The following is a 14,054-nucleotide window of genomic DNA, read 5'->3' as shown; positions in this document are numbered from 1 at the left end:
AACTCCGCAACTAAACTATACCAGGGATTCTGACAAAGTTAGCCTGATATTGAAAATTCATGATCCTCTTTAATCAGTAGACTGATTCTAGGAATTCGAATTATTAAACTTTTTCAACAGTATTTTAATTTAATATGCTAGTCATGACTCTGGTCAATGGTCATAATTAATTAAAACGTGATTATTTATCCTTTACATATTTCTGTATAATGAACATAGCCATAGTCGTTGAAAGTTTTATTTTTTTTTTTAAAACAATTGTCTTTTGAACTTTATTTTTTTCTCGCCAATTTGAATAGTTTTATAATAATTTTTATCTCACTAACAGCAAGAGTGCAATCACTGCAGTTTGGGTTGAAATCAAAGTGTGGCGACAATTTATAAGACTGATTCTGTAAATTAATAGAGTGGACTGAATAAATGAATAAAATTACATTTAATGTCATTGATATGTATTATATGAAGTTAAAAGCCAAAAGGTTATACTATTGAGTGTTATTTAATTTTGATAAAGGGCATTTCTAATTAATATGTTGATTTGAAGTGCCTGCTGGATGATAAATGATGGTCATGGATACTTATTCTGTTTGGTATTGTACTGAATTGTATTCAATTTATGGTTTGTTCTTCTATTTCCTCATTTTCTCCTCCGCTCTCCTTCCTCCCTTACCCTTCCCTCCAAGTGAGCCGGCAGTATTAAAAGTTTCAGTTTTGAATAGCCTCATTTCGTTTTGATACTGCTTTGTATATCGATTATATGTAAACTTATCAAAGAAATACCATGATTATGGAAGCATACATCGTATGTTCTTGGGAATTTTTTACTACCTTCATTTTTCTGGTGTATAAGGTATCTAATTGACTAGAATGATACTATTTTTTGTGTAACTCTTCCATGATTGGTTTTTATAACTTAAGGAAATACCAAAAGCCGCATTATTGTGTAAGTTATGGGTTGTACTGTACTATCAACAACTTCTGGTGTTTGCTAGATAGTATTTAATAAAATTGATGTTTACAAGGTTTCCCTGAACCTGTTGCAATTTACTTGACTAAGCGTAAAGCTCGCTGGTGATTTTATATCCACTGTCATTGATCAGTGGGCCAGAATGTTTGTGAAGCAGAACATACATCAGAGCAACTGTTGGAGAACATGGCATTATGGAAGACCCTTCCTCTACTATTAGACATTCTGCTGCCCTATATTTCATTTTTAGAATTAAGATCCTAACTCCATAAGAATTTGTTTCCTAAAACTTTAAAAATTATTTTAATACTTTAAAAAAAAAGTATTAAAGTTTTGAGATGATACGTTTACACGAGAACAATAAACAGAAACTGACTACTGATATAGAAAGGCTTTTAAGACAATTGAGGGACATTAACAATAATCCGGTAAGTGAGTGATTAAGAAAAGTGATTAGAGGAGTCACGAGATTTTAAAATTCGTTTATGAAATCTGTTAATAGTGTAGTGATCTCAAGTTGTGTAGAGTTATGGGGGGCAGCATTGGGTACCAATGTATTGTCAGTCGTAGGAATATGTGTAGATGTTGGATATGTTATTTCAGCCCGCCAATGAGTAGGTATCGTTCGAAAAGGTTGTGCTAGCTGTGGTCCAAGAGGCATTATTTGAGATTCTTCAGATTTTTTCTCTGTCCCTCAGAAACTTCATAAAACCTCGGGGTTCTGACTGGTAGATGTTGTCTAATCAGTTGTTTAGTTCCTAATGAACAATACAGCCTCTGTATTTGTATCTGCCACAAAGAGCACATTGGGGGGGGGGGGGAGATACATTTCGTGTCCTCTTGCAAATAACCGAGAGATAGGGGCCTGTACATATGACGCAGTGTGGTTAAAATATGATCTCGTATGATCATATATGATTGGAATCTTGTACATTGGACTATATCATTTTTGCATTTAGGGTGCTTTTACTAAAAGTTTTTTATTATATTAATATTGCAGTAAAAAAATCTTTTAAAAGGTTTTATTTTTCTGAAGAACAACGAAGATTATCGGGAGCGGTATTTAGGTTCAAAGATGAAGAATTTTGGGTACTTAAATAATTATACGATATAACCTTCCTCTCCGAGTTCCATTTAATTTGATTGCATCACTGCGCAACGAAGGTTGTAATTTTTTTATGACCACACGAAACGGTAGTTCGTCTTGGAACTGGAAACTATGTTATTGATTGAGCTTTTTTTTTCATTTCAAGTACCTAATGATTTTTCCATAAGTGTCGGAATCCACTGGCATTACTACAGTATTATTCCTGTTAGATTTTCATGTAAAATTTGTGGAACCTATTTCATTTATACAATTGTCACAAATTTGTACGATGTTATAAACAGCTTTTACACAGATTGGCGGTGTTTTGAGAGAAACTGATTTCGCAGTGAGCACCTACATCGACGTTCCAAACATTAAATGGGTTATTAGATTCAAAGCTTTTTTTTTGTCTATTAACAGAGAAGATCCCAGCTTCGTAGAAACCGAGTTCTTCTAGTTACCTTAGTCCATTCATTAGCTGCAATTGGACCTGAAAATAATTCTAAATTAGCAGTAGCAGGTAATTTACCTTCAGGGCATTTGTTATTAGCAATGCTTTTCTTGGTTTTTCTAGTGGTTTTCGTTTCGAACACTTTTTTCAGAAAGTGTTACTTTCGATTTGATATTATTTTTCTCAATAACCATTTTAAGATGAATTGATTGAAGATTCACTGGTTCAAGTGGTCTAGTTAATGCTCCCACTTACTGCTATAACTTAGTAGGCAGCATCTATAAGTGCTGAAGTAAGTTAAGAAGATTATTCGGATGGAAAACTCAATATAGTACTTCCTCGATAGATTCCGAAGATAGAGAAAAATTAATTTGAATATTTTTACAAAACTTATATATCGCTAGTCCTGCTATTTCTATGAAGTATTTTTGTAAAAATATGACTGTGCTGTTTCTACTCAAATGTTTATTATCTATAACATTATTAAATAACCAGAATTTTTCAAAAAAGTTTTTTATAATATTCAAGTTTCAGTTAATTTAAATGTTTTTTTTATGATTAAATCATCGATTAATAGCAGTGTACTATTGGTGTCGTACACAAAAAAAATTGATAAATAATTAATATTCTGAGTAAAATTATCTTATAACTAACTAATAAAGTCTTTTCCACGCCAGGTTAACAAGGGTTGCAGATATAAACTGTCAGTACAGAAGAATTGGTTTCAGCAAACGCTATATGATTATTTATATAGTTTCCACCCCAGAACTCCTTTAATTTTTTTTAGAAATTTTATTATTAATACACAATTTTGATCCAATATACTCTCAATATTTATTTTCAGATATTCTTAAAGGATTCGGCCCTCAGGCCATTTTCAAGGAGAGAACCTATTAAAATGTTTGTTTTAATATTTTTATCAAAATTTCCCTTCAATGAATATTTACACAGCTATCCAGAGTCGGATTAATTTTTCCTCCACATCTACAATTTATCCTATGGAGATTGGGAAACATGAACAACCGATCTGTGACATATGTAATTGAGTGAAGCTGAAATTCGGATGGCTGACCCCATGGTAATTACCCGTCATTTCGTTAGATGAGATTTTAGGCTGCTCCTGACAGAGCTGGCCAAGTGCATTTGACGCCCCAACTTGGGGCGTGTTACTACTTTGCAATATGCCCAGCTGCCTCTTGCATCGAAAGTTACTTCAATTAAGTATCATTTTTTTTTTCGTTTCGATTAAATTAATTTGGAAAAACGTAAAGGTTAACTGAAAATAGTTGAAATAAAGATAAAATAGTGAACGCTTTTAGAATTTCAAAGATTTAAGCTCTAGGTATAAAATAAAAAAATATACTATTTAGATTTCAGATTATTTATGGCAAAATTTTATTACTTAAGCTTTATGATCAATAAAGTTTCCATTAAGTCATTAGATGATTCAGAAGAATAGCAGAGGAAGGAGGGGCTCGCACTCTCTAAATAAAAAAGAATATTTAATTTTTTTATGACATCGTTTATATTAAGGAAAAATAAAACCTAAAAAGTACGTGTTCAAATCCGATTTGGCATGGAAAAATTTTCTGCAATTTTTTTTTTTGCTTATCGTTGGCCGTATTTTGAATTCTTCGTCAAGAAGGATGATTCCTGTCTCTCTATAGTTAAATTAGATTTATAGCCTTATAAATAGTTAGTTTTATTCTTTTTTTTTAAACAGAATAATAAATGTTAAAAATAATTATATAAATATTCCTAATAAGTGAGAAAACGATAAAATTTAACAAAGAGTTTTAGTTCAATTCTATCGAAATAATTAGTCATGGTCAACTCTACCGGACAAGTAGGAAATTATTAACAAAATTAATAAGACACGTTGTCACTTTGGTCTAGTACCTTCAAAAACCCCATTCATAAGTTAATTTCAATCCTACATTTATCGTGTTCCATTGCCTAAATCTAACTTTTTCATTTTATATAATTGTTTTGTGAACTCAATTCAAGTCTAACAAAATAAATCACTGCCTTACTTATATGAAGTTTATTTAAACAACAAACTTTTACTGCTGCCATTTTCAATAGCTAACTTGGACAATAGGATTATTTTAAACCTTTTATTTCAAAAAAATGCTGCTAACAGTATAGCATACAGCGTTCATATTTTTCAAAACAGTATCACAATAAATGGACTACATATGAAAACTATATAATTTTTATTTACATAGGTTAACAATAAATAGTTTTATTTTACTATTTTGATACCTTTATTGACCGCCACCCGGATCTTCCTCCAATCTACTTCATCTGGTCAACTATCTTCTTCCAATATAATTTTTAATTTTAAATACATTTTTATAAGAAACAAATAATAAGATGTGTGGCCCAAATAAGGTCAGTTTTTATTTCTTGCTATGATTGTTTCTTATTATCTCCATTCTGTTGAAATATGGAAGAGATCCTAAAACTATACCGATCTTGGTACGATTCCGCAATGTTGGTCTTCAGTTGTTCAGTAAGTCCATCTGATGTATATACTTTTATTTTAAAAATGTAGCTATACATTTATTTATTATTTTTAATATTATTGTTACATATTTTATTAAGTTATCTATTTAACTCTTTTAGAAAATATGTAACAAACCATTTGTTCCAAATAATGCACAATAGGAAAGTATCAAAGGATTTCTGATAAATAAGTAACTAAAAAAAAACTTGGAGTTCGAATAAAAATTAAAAATTACTATAAGAAATTATTTTATGTTTAAAAAGTCAATACAATTTTAGATTTGTTGTATAATCATTTTTCTTTTACCTTTTTTTCTACAGTCAAGTTTCTGAAAAGAATTTTTTACCACTACTGCTGATTTCCATACGTGAAGATAGTGAAATTTAGTTAAACTCCTCAAAAGGCATACGTAAAAAAGTTGGGTCTTATTTAAAACTATTGTAAACTTTAGAAAATTAAATTCCTTATAATACGCAATAATTACTTTTTAATAAATCGTAATTTAAAAAAATTAGTGTTTATGAAAAACGACTAAAATAAGACGGGCTATATTTAGATAAAGAAATAATTTTAGATTAAATTTATTTTCTAAAACAATTGTTTAGTTTTTTTTTTAAATTTAAGTAAATGTATTCTTTGTACTTATACATAATACATATGAGTTAGTACACATTGATAATTTAATATAATGGATGGCTAAGAAACAATATACTGAAAAAATCAATCAATTAAAAATTTACAGAATTTTGGTTAGAATTTATAAGCATATTTTATTACCAGTGTTTATATGAAGTTTATAATTAGTTATGTTATAGGATCTACGAAAGCCAAAAGAAAAACTAAAAATACTAACATCTGTTATTATTATACAACAAATGACTGGCCGGTAGTAATCAAGATTTGAACAGAAATGCACACTGTCACAGTTCTTATCTTTAAAACATATGACAGACGAAAATACTTGTAAAAGGCCTACAGTGTGAAGAGAGATATATATAGTTGAACTATCGCCCTCGTCCCATGCTTCTATGAACCTACAATCAGATTTCAAAGTTTTTTTGTTTAATTTATATTTAAACAAGAACGCACATATGAGAATCAAAGCAGATACACAAAAGGACCACAATTTAAAAAACATTTAATTTTACACCGGTTATTATTTTTATTTTAAATATTTATTTAAACCCTAATTATTTTTAAACATAGCCTATCGCACAACATTCACGAATATCATTTATTTAAAAATAAATATTGTTATTGTTGTATGAATCAATACAACAATAGCATGTAGTATTTTTCCTTAAACTTGTCAGATCGTTAATGATTATATTTTACCGTAGGAAAATAGTCTTGGTGGCGGTCGATAAAGGTATCACAATAGTAAAAGAGAACTATTTATTGTTAACCTGGAACTATTTGAGTTAACAATAAATAGTTCTCTTTTACTATTTTGATACCTTTATTGACCGTCACCCGGACTGTCTTCCTAATATCTACTTCCTACGGTCAACTACCTTCTTCCGATTATATTTTACAATTAAAACGTTTTATTACAAAGGGAAAACAACCTTCGTTATCACATCTATTTTACGTAGGCTATTCTGCACAAAGATGGAGAAAAAAAATAGTTTTGATAAACAACGGTTACTAATATCCTGGACTAGCTCCTCCTTTATCCCTCCAATACATTGCTTGTGTCCTCGCCAAGGACAATTACCCATTCATTAGTTTTGGGTTGATAACTTTTCTTGGTTCCATATCTATTCGAAACAAAGTAAAATGTCCATTTTAATCGTCTTGATACTATTCCATTTTTAATTAATATAACTAAAACAGATAATTAATCCTTTACAGCATTTGCTAATCAGTACATTTTTGCCATCAGCAATCTTTATCTAAGATAAAGTTTTTATGAAATAGCTTTATAGTTCTTAGTCCTTAATTCCATTAAGTAGGATAGTATTTTTAAAATATTATAACTTCATCCGAAATGATTCGGTAAGGAAAGCTGATACAAGGATTGTAAAATTGGATAGGAAAAAAATATTTTGCCCAAGCTTAAAATTTTTTCTCGTCTTTGATACATTAAGTACAAAAAATAACCATCCGATACGCTTGCAGTATGTAAAACGCAAAATAATGAAAAAATTTAATAGCTAAAATGAAAAACAAAATTAGTCAGCCTAAAATTTTAGTAAATTAGTGTATTGTAAATATATATTAAAATAACTGTCAGACAGCCATTTTGTGATACGTCTAACAGATGATTTTTTCTAAAATTGCCTATTCAACTATTTTTATAAATGGTACATCCACTATTTTTTTAAATGAAAATTTATTGCTTAATAAGTTGTTTCAATTGTACATTTATACCATTTTTTTTTTTGATTCTCGGAAAAGTAGTCGGCCAGTCCCAAATTATTTTTATTGCTTTGCGTTATAACTCTTTATCATAATTCCTTAATCCTAATTATAACTTTTCTAATGCTGAATCAGAAGAATATAGCAATATATCAAAATACAAGCATGATTAAAAATAATCTAAACAATTACGTATTTCATTGAGTCGATCATTTCACATCCCTGCTATAGGGACAGATGGTAACTTTTGTACTTCAAAAATAAATCAGAAAGAAGAACTGAAAATATCACATTATCTGGCTGGTTTAATGGTTTTACACCAGACCTATTCAGAGTATTGACGCTCCATTTTTCTGAATCGCTATAACGTCAAATGCAGCTTACTTAAAAAATAAACTTTTTTCCTAATTACTTCTAGTTTTCTGACACTACCCTTAAACTAAAAATGTAATTTACGTTCAAGTAATGGAAGGGAATTCTGCTGATCCCAAAGAGAATTCTCTGCGCGAGTTATTGGAAACGAGATTAGTAGAGACCTGTGTAAACGTTCATTAAATTCTCGGTAATTCGAAAAATCTTGCCAATGTTCTATTTTTTCTTTTCTTTTTTTTTTTTTATTATTTTTATAAGAAATGAGAATCTGAACTTTATTACAAACTTCAATTGAACCGTAAAATATTGCATAATACAGAGCCAGCAAAAGTTAGACCGTAGGCCATTTCTCAATTCTTCGCTCCTTCCAAAGCATTTTCCTCCAGATTAGCTATTTAAAATTCTATCGGGGCAGGGACTGCTGATGAAACTTGCATCGCTCTCTATAACTTTTCTATAAGGCCGGAAGGGAGACGTGATTTTATTGAAGGCCGGAGGAAATCTTTATTCGAAATTACTTTTATGTACAGAACAAAAGTGTTGAGGACTTTATAATAGAAATATGTAAATAAACAAATAAAAAATTAAATATTGGTCTGATTCCTAATTTGAGTAAAAGAAAAACATACACATTTTTAAATTAATATTACCCCACTCTGCTGTTATAATTCAATACTGATTTTATAATTCAATATTCTAGACGTCAGGAAAACTTGTGAGAATAAAAAGGCTGGTATATACTATTCATTAATTTTGTAAAATATATGTATTGTTGTACTAACTGCTTTTTCTGATGATAACACACGATTAAAACGTTTATTAATAAAAACCCAAACTTGAATATAAAACTTAATTAGTGATAATGTGAGATTAATATAATCAATTTTAGGTAGCTTTGGAAGTAATTGAATGAATCAAACGATAGGCACACAACTAGAGTATAAATAAGTTTCCACCGTTCGACAAAAGATGGTTCTAACAAAAATATTTGTAGATATTTTCAGCTATAAAACGAGATATCGTAAGTTTTATCACCTTGCAAAGATAATGTGAGCCCTAAAAACCCACGACGGCCCCTGACCTTTCCCTTAGTACTTTCTAGGGAAGTACTGTTTTTAGTACAACGTTTATACAGCGAGGTGATTTTTCGTAATCACGGTCAACCGTAAGATTTTTTTCCTAATAAAAAGTATCCACATTATGAGGTTAGGTTGACTCCGGCAGGGCCCCAGAACCCACAGGGTTGACTCACAGCCACAGTAATAGAATAAATAATTATCTACCATAGCTGGATTCGACCCTGGGACTTTGGAGTTTATAACACAGCGTCTTACCACTGTGCCACCCCTGCTCCTACCTAAAAAGATAACCCTGAAGTATATCAGTGGCTACGCATCAGCATCAAATAATTTACTTCGTGGAAAAATGTCATGTTGTTATCGAATTTGCAGGAGTTTTTAACTTTTTTAGTTTTAGAACTGTCTCAAGTGGGAGAAGTTGTAGTAAGAAGTTGTCAAAAGTTGAACTACGGCGAGGTTAACGGAAAGACAAAGAATGCAGTGGAAGATTGAAGGTGTAAGATGGTATGGAATCATTGGTATTATAGGAGAAAGATTTCCCCCCCCCCCCCAAAAAAAAAATACAATCACATTAGAGTGACTCAACAAGCAATTCACATCGTTTAAAATCGTTGTAAATGATTTAAAAAGAAGATAATTCCAACAAAGGAGTTCTAAAGAAACTGAAGCCTAGATACATTTAACACTAATTTTTAGTAGGAAGCCTACCTGACATGACAAATGTTTTTTTATTGGTCGTATACTGGTGATGACTAATGGATCTATTTCTATAACCTAAACTGAAAATCATGGGAATCATCTGGCCATGCTTTAATATCGAATACCAAACCAAATATTCATGGAAAAACTGTGGTCCACTTGGTGTCATGTAGTATGAGTTGCCCGAATCGAACGAAGCAAGTTCAGGAGCTCTCTGCTGAACAAAATTATTGTTTTAACAGGTGTTCATTCAACATGGTATTCTAACGTTTTAGACCTTTAGTGCCCAAAGCATTCTGGCCCATTACAAAACAGTTGAACGACTATTCTCTTGAAAGAGGCAACATATTTTCTTAACAATTCATTCAAATTATAATAATTCAAATTGATCAAATAAATATGATAAGACTCACCTTGAGAAGGGAAGACATAAAGAGTGTTTGGCTCTTGCTTGAGAACGGTGAGCTGCGGCTGAAGAGGATGCTGGAGGGACGGACCGCGGGGTGGCACCTCCGGAGGCGCTGGTTCTGGCGGAGTCTCTCCCTCGACCTCTGCAACAGGTCGTGTCTGTCATGAGGGTGTCAGAGCGGTGGGGTGTTTTGAGGATTGGGTTTGTGGGACTGACATAGCATGATCCGACATAGGAGGGAATAATTAGCCTTAATAACTCATATTTTTGTTGGAAATCTTTGAAAATATTTAAAATTTTAACAAAATTATTAAATAAATAAAACATATCTACTTATTTGATTAACTATCAGAGTGTAATACACAAATATAAATCACTCGCTTTTTTCCCTCTTTAATAATAGGGTTATTATTATGATTCTATGAATATTGTGAAACACCGATTTTTATATTCGCTGAATTTTAAGTATGTATAAATGACTAGATAGACTCCTGTAATTCGTTGTCAATATTATGTAAATGTTTACTCAAAGTTGAGTGTTTGCGGCTTTAGCGCACTTGCTCAGCCTCCACTGGCTCATTACCAGTGATGCGATGCGCTGGGATCTTTTGAGCTCTGCTCTACCCCTCACACGTGGGGGATAGAGTGGGCTCAGGGATCCTCAGGTCGATTGTATATATTATAATATCATTATGTTATTTTATTTATTTATTTTTCATACAGGTAATTTGATTATGTTCATCTTGTCTGTCCTTTTGTTTGTATATATTTTAAGAGAGTTTTTTATTTATTTATTTATTTTTTATCTTAGTATGTATGAGATCATTCATCACTATTACCTATTGCCCACAACTGTGTGGCAGATTGTAATATCTATCAATAAATAAATCTATCAATTATATGTCATAATTTACTCAAAATTATAAAGTACAGAACTTGTTCAAAATATTTTAAGGTGATTACATATGAAGTGATCTTTCTCAAGAAATACTTTAAATATGGCTAGGTACTGGGAATTCATATTCAAACCAGTTTGAATTTAAATGATACTCATTCCGACTATTACAGTATTCATTAGAAAAACGGTCTAAACTTCCAATCCATTAAAAAGGCTGATCAATTTGACTATGATAAGGCCTATCTGGACATACGGAATTGAGCTTTGGGGTTCTACTAAACCATCGAATTCCTTTTGTACCCAATCCTTACAGTCCAAAATCCTTAAGGCTCTTTACTTTGTCACAAATCAAGTCATTCCTCAGGATCACAATACTCCATATGTTGCCGAATTTGCCAGAACCAGATACCAATCTTTCCATGATAAACTTCCCAAACCCCCAAACCCCACCTCGCTTCTTCAATACTTCATAATCCCTCTAGGAGTCTGAAAAGAAGTTGACCCCGAGATCTTCTTCTCTCGTAACGTAATTGGAGTTCTATCAATGGGTAGATTCTCAACATGTTTGTATCATGTTATTTTATATCAAATAGCAATTTTACTTGTTTTTTTTTAATTTTATACAGTTGTAAATAATAATAAATTAAATTTATAAAAATTAAATGAAGATTTACTTTTAATATTTATGATTTTGGTGAATATTATTGGCACAAGATTACCAAGTAACTGAGAACGATTGGTTTACTTTCACAGAATTTAATGAGTACAGAACTCAATAATAACATTATCTTGCTCAAAAGATTTTAAGGTGATTGCAAATCAGAATGAAGTAATCATTCTCAAGAAAAACTTTAAATATGGGTAGTTACAGGGAATACATATGCAACCCAGTTTGAATTTAAAGTTTAAATAAAGATTTCCATTTTTACATTCACTATAGACTTAAAACTAAACTTTTACTATCCACTGTTCTAATGTTCCGTAGGCTAGTGACTTATTTATTTTTATTTTATTTTTTTTATCATATGCTAATTATTATAAAAATGTAAATATAGTCTTGTTTCTGCATAAAAGCTTTGGAAGTTACATGTTTATTAATTTTTTCCATCCCCTATACTGTCCAAACTAGTAATAATGTATAGTTTAAAATTACAATTATAATATTATTGTACGTTATATTAAATAAAATCAAGATTCGTGAATTAATTTAAACGATTAAAGTAAATTCAAATTTAAAAAATGCACGATCTTAAAATTTATTGAGAAATTTAAATTGGAAAATATTTATATATCTCTATTTTTACATATCTCTTTATTCAACCTACGCCGAATAGAAGAAATGATTTGGAAAGCAGTTTTTTTTTTAATGCACCGATAATGCCATAATATTCTTCTTATTAGCTAAAAGTAAAGTGATTATCATTTATTACTTTATTTATTTTACTATTTAATTTTTTTTTTCAATTTCCATACTATTTGTGAATAACTACTTTATTTCATTTTGTACTGTAACACCCTGACAACGAAACATTATATAATATCCTGTGTTATTTGATCAGTATTATTTCTGTGATATGCCGTACTCTTGAAATGAGGTCTGTGAGTAATTTAATGAGGTATCTCTTTGTGTCCCCAAACCACAACACCAACCAAAATCCTATTAAAGGTTTGTTAATATTCATAACGAGCTAGTGAGGCGCATTCAAAGTTAACAGGACTGACAAAGGTGAAATTTAGAAACATCTAAGATGCTGCTAACGTCAGCAAAGGTGAGGGAAGGTGTTGCTGTTTACTATTTAAATATCGATTATTCCAAAATTGTGAAAAAATATTTTATATTATTTAATTTTCAGACTTCAGGCAACTTTATCTCTACAATTGGCAAGTAATAGTTCCTTTTTTGTTTATTAGGTGTTAAATCCGACATAAAATAAAAATACCAAACTTTATTTTATAAAAATAAAAAAAAGAATATTTTTTGTAAAATACATTCAAAGACCGTTTTTAAATCTTATCCCCTTATCTTCCGAAATAAAATTTCCTAAATTTTATTTATGAGAACCATGAAGTTATCTTCGTTTGTAAATATGCAAATTTAGATAAAGACATAATAGTTTAGTTATGTATTGCAGTCATGAGACATCTGCAATTGATAATTAACATTAATATGCTGGGAAAATATAAAAAAATGAGAAAAAAAAAAGCAAAATGAAATTATCTGAAAAACAGTTTTCAGTATACTTTACACTGCTTTTAGTTAGGTTTAACAATTATTATTATTTTTTTTTTTTTAAGGAAGAATATAGACTATGATTTTAGAATGTATATTTGAACAACTTCAAAGGAATATTTGAATTCCAGGAGAGTTATACAAAAACCTATTATAAGAAAATGGAGTTTGTTTCTCTCCGTAAAAAGATAAAATGTTGTTTCGCGTCCGATCGGAATGTACATTACATCCATGGTCCTATATTTTTCCTCCCTCTAGCCTTGGTCACTCTCAGTTGGAGGAAGTCTCTAAAAGCAGAAAGTTTGTTTTACTTTTCTTCGAAGTATTTCCTTTCAGAGAAAATCTTAGAGGTCCGATAAATCTTTCATGTTCACCATGCGACTCGCGGAACCAATCCCGGAGAAGCTAATCAGATTTGAGAAAATTTCCTTTAGGTATCTCTGTATTTAAAAATAAACATGAATATAAAATAAGTAATATTTATTACTGAAAAAAATACAAAAATGTTAATCATAACTACTTAAATTAACGTATTTTTTATTAATTATTTTTACTTGACCAAATTCCAGTAGTATTTTGTATCCTTCATATATGAAATGAGAGAAGCAAGATTTAGTAATTCTGTGTTTGTAAAACATTTTTTTTTTTAATCATATCTTAATAAAGATATAAATGAAGGTTACAATAACATGTACTATAAAACGTATATGTCATAGAATAAAGACATCGTCATATTATTAGAGGAATGAAATGTTTAAAAGACCCAAAATGATGAAAATATACACATGATAATAATAGTAACCATTCAAAAATCCTACAAAATCTTATTCATTACAATTTTGTTATGTTATATGAAATCTTAATATTTCATATTTGTTCAAAAATTTTCGTACTGATTTATTTAGTAGTGGTTGCATAATAATGAACACATCACTACTTTAGGACATAAAAATGAATGATTTTGTAAAATAGCTTGAAGCATGAATTGTAAA

The 14,054-nt window shown here is 30.2% G+C and overlaps 1 protein-coding gene across 1 annotated transcript in view; it reads right to left on the bottom strand.

Moving 5' to 3' along the window:
- Nucleotides 1-7,484: 7,484 nt before the first annotated feature.
- The window catches only part of LOC106681946 (zinc finger CCCH domain-containing protein 18-like), a 118,021-nt gene continuing 111,451 nt past the window's right edge, over nucleotides 7,485-14,054 (bottom strand). Inside the window, exons 5-6 of the mRNA XM_067051819.1 lie at nucleotides 9,939-10,076; nucleotides 7,485-7,501 (exon numbers count right to left, since the gene is read on the bottom strand). Coding sequence (XP_066907920.1) covers nucleotides 7,485-7,501; nucleotides 9,939-10,076 — 155 coding nt within the window. The remainder of the gene's footprint in view (nucleotides 7,502-9,938; nucleotides 10,077-14,054) is intronic.

Source organism: Halyomorpha halys, unplaced genomic scaffold, assembly GCF_000696795.3.
Source record: "Halyomorpha halys isolate HHAL.00 unplaced genomic scaffold, Hhal_1.1 Scaffold376.1, whole genome shotgun sequence".
In the NCBI taxonomy this organism is placed as follows: domain Eukaryota; kingdom Metazoa; phylum Arthropoda; class Insecta; order Hemiptera; family Pentatomidae; genus Halyomorpha; species Halyomorpha halys.
This window is presented reverse-complemented; position numbering and strand designations above follow the sequence as displayed.